The sequence below is a fragment of the Pleuronectes platessa genome, chromosome 21 (assembly GCF_947347685.1).
Source record: "Pleuronectes platessa chromosome 21, fPlePla1.1, whole genome shotgun sequence".
Lineage (NCBI taxonomy): Eukaryota > Metazoa > Chordata > Actinopteri > Pleuronectiformes > Pleuronectidae > Pleuronectes > Pleuronectes platessa.
Window position 1 is genome coordinate 13,338,079 of NC_070646.1, and position 4,479 is coordinate 13,342,557.

A 4,479-nucleotide genomic window follows, 5' to 3' on the forward strand; every position below is an offset into this window, starting at 1 on the left:
ACCTCCATTGGACACCGAGACATATGTGCCTGCTTTGCACACTGTGCACAAGGCTTCCCATTTGTCTCGACCCGGTCTGAAAGCCGGGAAATTCTTTAGTAATTCGTCGGTAAACGAGCACTTGCGCTTCGGCATGTTGCTTGCGTATGACTGACAGTCACGTAGGGCTGACAGCATAGGGGCGGGGATTAGGCTACGTCGCACGCAGCGCCGTGGGCAGTGCCCTAGTGTATGTAAATGTAATGGTCCAAAGAAGGTAATTTTAAAAACCAGGACATTTCCTCACTTTCTAAAAATAACCCGGGACACCCGGGACAGGACGTGAAATACGGACATGTCCCGGGAAATACGGACGTATGGTCACCCTATTACATGGTATCTTCAGCCATACAGGATCGTGGTATACCTGCAGGTCACAGGGTGAGTCTGTCATTGTCAGTGTAGTATTTATATAGTTGTTGAATTGTAAAGGATTTGTAAATCAAGTATTAATGCAAACACATTCATACTGATCAGACGTAACTTTTTACAGGGTTCACATTTAATTGCTTTAGACATTGACTTGCACCATTTCTGTAGCTGATGCAGAACCACTGCAGTAGTTCAAAAGTAGAGTTGTATTTTTATTCAATATATTTAAGGAAGACCTGACAGCAGGGACACTTTAGTTTAATACATTCTGTATAAGTACATGTTGGCAACAGCATAACAGCTGAGCGGACATTGTTTTTTTTTTACTAGCAGACTTTAGAAGACTCTTCTCTGCTAACCAGTCAGAACACACTTTAGGTTTCTGTGTCTGTTCTGTTTGACATTGTAGTATACACAAATACTTACTCTTCACGCTAAGTAGGTGAAAACACATTTATTAAACACACTGACTGAACTTATCAATAGTTTTTCTTTCAGAGCAAAACCCTACTAGGGGAAGACTTGAGTAATGTGGAGATCAACAGAGACAATGTGTTTGAGATCCTGCAGATCTAAATGGAGGCTCACTGTTTTCAGACAGCGTTTGCTCCTCTGGCCCTCAGTCTCAGGACTAGAGCTTTTCAGGCCCACAGTCCGTCTCAGAAGGTTTCCATGTTGGCCTTCCTGGTTAATGGGCTCACCTGGAGTAACGCTGTTCACAGGTGAGGGATCCATGTCCTTCTAATCCTCACATATCTCACTTCTCATTAATCTTTCATTAGTACCAGCAACACTTTGAAAGGCATCTCCTGCCCGCTGCAGTGTGCTGCAAATGTATCAATCTAAGAATTGAAGCAGGATTTTCAATGTTACTTTGCAGTGAGAGCGACAAGAACATGGATCACATGACCAACCTGTGGAAGGATAAGTCGGCTGTAGAGGATAAGCTCCGCAAGTGAGAACATGTTTCTTCCAAGTTGTTACCAGAAGGTTTTGTGCAAAGTTTTTTAAATCTTTTTGTGAATAAATTAATATATATATTTTTTCCTCTGTACATTTCTGCGTTCAAAGACTGTGGAGCCTCCACAACAAGAGGACTGAGCAGAGAGACAGCAGTGTGGGCGGAGATGACAGCAAGGACCAAGCATATGAAGAGGAGGAAGAGGATTCTCGAGCAGAGATACGGGAGGAGGAGGTCAGTAACAGCATGATGCTTTTCTTTTTTACTGTTGCCAGCGGCTCAATCAGCGTTTGTTATAGTTACTTTCAGTCAGTCCACTGGCCTCACACTAATGAGATCTTTTCATCTAGGACAACAGTGTGAACTCCGCCAGTGTGGAGGAGCTGGAGAAACAAATCGAGAAATTATGGATGGTAAATTTCACCCACATTAATTTTCTCACGATGAGCTAGTTGATGAATTAAACAAATCCCATTCTACCTCTGTTTTCTGTCTCTTTAGCAACAGAACCAGATCACAAAGAAGCTGCTACACTCTCACTCACAGCCCTCCCTGATAATTGGACAGGGCCGCTACATGAGGCGTTACTGGCTTCTCCCAGGGTGTGGCGGCGTCTTTGTTGAGGGCATAGAGAGCAGCGAAGGTGAAAACTCATACTGAAATATACATCTGAATTGTTATGTTTGTTATTCACTTTAAGCTGATTTTTTAAAATGTTACTCAGGTTATGAAGAGTTGAAGGAGGGACAGGAAACGGCTCAGGTGACCAGAATAAAGGAGGAGCAGCTGGAAGAGCCCATCCCTAAGGGTAAGAATGGCTCACTGCCAGTAAGCACAAGTGAAATATGCTGGACTAAAGATCATCACTGCCCAGACAGTCCTGGAGTACATGCTGTGATGACTGTCACTCAGCTTTACAACTTCCTTATGCTGCTAAAATTAAGCAATTAACAATACTTCTCTCTCTTGTTGGCAGAGATGCTGCACGGTTGGTGGCGAGTGTCAGACGTGCAGGAGCTACACAGTCTGGTCGAGGCGCTCCACAGTCGAGGCATCAGAGAGAATGCTCTTCGGAATCAGATCCAAGAAAATATATATAGTATTTGACCCTGCTCTATGCCAACAGCGAAGATGGTATGTCCACAACTCCTCTGCTCACTTTAATTCTCTTTAATACAAAACATACTGTTATTGATAGTTTCATGTCGCCTGATCCCAAATTAATATGTATTAATATGTTGCTTTTCATAGACAGTAATTTGCTGTATTGTGTGTATGTATCTATGGGGGCAGCGTTTGATGTGGCGAAGCTGGAGAAACACACAGTGAGGAGGAGGTGATTCCTGGGATGAGCTTGTGGCACAAAGCCCCCAGAGAAGTCCGCAGCTCGGCTCAGCTGTCGCTCTGTATTCAGCAGCTGCAGAAATCCTTCAACTGGGACCGCCCCGTCATGAAAGTGGTTAGTGATGCCTCTTTTCTCTCGCAATCAAATGTTTGTTTTTATTATGTCCATGCCAGCGACAGCCATGAACTGCAGGGTTTTATCATTGCGCATCATCCGTCTGTCCGTCTGTCTCATTCTCTTCTGCCATAAATCAAGAAGTTATGTGTTGTTTGTATCGTATCTTTCCAGCAGTAGTGTCTTGTCGAAGTCGATTTTCGAAGAGAGGAGACGCGGACCCAGTACTTACAAGTATAATGTTTATTACACAAGAGTATTACAGGTCAGGACGAACTCTAGAGACTCGGAGATAACACACAGCCAAATGGTGAAAATCCGCCTTGACTCTGCAAGGTAAGGCGTTATATAGGGGAGTTGTTTACCACAAACCTAGAGATATAATGACGTCACACAACCGGGCCTTCTGCCTAAATTTGGGAATGTGTCGTACCTTAAGATTTAAGGACCCGCTGAAAACCATTTCTCCTCTCATTATTCCATAGGCAGTTCAAGGATAGTTCAGACCAGGAGAAACACACTGAACACATCTGGAGATAATACTTAAAGGTTTGAACTTAAGATTCAAGGCGCCTTAAGATATTAACATGTCATTATGATCTATACCTATGCTAGAAAGAATCATTAGCTGGATATTAACATACCATTTATGGTTTGTAACTGTGCTATGGATATCTATTAGCTAAGGGAATATACTACATTTGTGACCCATTTTGAGAGTTTTATCCAAAAGGTCAAAGGTCAATTTCACTGCGGTATCCTAATGTTGCTCTGGCCATATTTCAGCACCGTAGCTCAGGAAGAGTAGCTGAAGCTGTGAGCTTCTTTCAGTTAAATTAACTGGTTATCAGGGACAATTAAGGGACAAGCAATTATACAGGCTACAGAGGATAAGAAGAAAAATACACTAGCATCAATTTATAATGCACCATGACCTGGAAACAATAATATCAGATAAAAACACAATCTGCATCTTCCTTTAACAATGCACGTTGTCTCTGTTTGAATTTGTCACTGCTGGTGGATCCTCACCAGTCGTTTTTATGTCCCGTCTTTCAGGAAGACGCCCAATTCCTCCGGAGTAGGAAGAACCAACAGAACCAAAAAGCTGGAGGAGGGAAGAGAGGCAGGGCCAAGATTGACAGCTGTGGGTCGTGTGCCAAAAAAGCAAAACTGGCCTGACTTTGACCGGTCTTGTCAGACGTCCTACGGACAGACATGACACCAGCACTGGGCTTTAATCCAGCAGGGAGTGGACGGAGTCACGGTCGGCTGGAGGCGTCTCCAGACAGATGCAGCCGGAAGACTTGGAAGTGACTGGATTTTACTGTGAATATAGAAGTAGCAACTTTTCTATGTATATTATTGTTAAATGGTTTATGTAAATGGTGGATGTAAATAAAAGTTTTTTTTCCAGAAGTAACAAAATTATTAATCAGAATCTCAGCCTTTTTAGCTTTGAGGACAATAAGTTTAATAATCATTAAAAATATATATTTTAAGGAAGCTTACTTGAAAATTTACCCTTTTTTAAACTTCTCTTCACGGGAAGTATTTCCTTTATTATTTCACTCCGCTCCTGCTGCTTACTTACATTTCCCAGCTTAGTTACTGGGTAGAATAAAACATGATCAACAAATATAATACA

At 42.4% G+C, this 4,479-nt stretch overlaps 1 protein-coding gene across 1 annotated transcript; it reads left to right on the forward strand.

The window, feature by feature from the left end:
- Positions 1 to 334: 334 nt before the first annotated feature.
- On the forward strand, positions 335 to 4,013 carry LOC128427296 (bromodomain adjacent to zinc finger domain protein 2B). Its single transcript, XM_053414383.1, has 8 exons — positions 335 to 420; positions 1,035 to 1,133; positions 1,292 to 1,366; positions 1,483 to 1,606; positions 1,723 to 1,785; positions 1,874 to 2,015; positions 2,097 to 2,200; positions 3,891 to 4,013. Exons 1-8 carry the CDS (start codon positions 335 to 337, stop codon positions 4,011 to 4,013), a joined length of 816 nt encoding a protein of 271 aa, XP_053270358.1.
- The last annotated feature ends 466 nt before the right edge of the window (positions 4,014 to 4,479 follow it).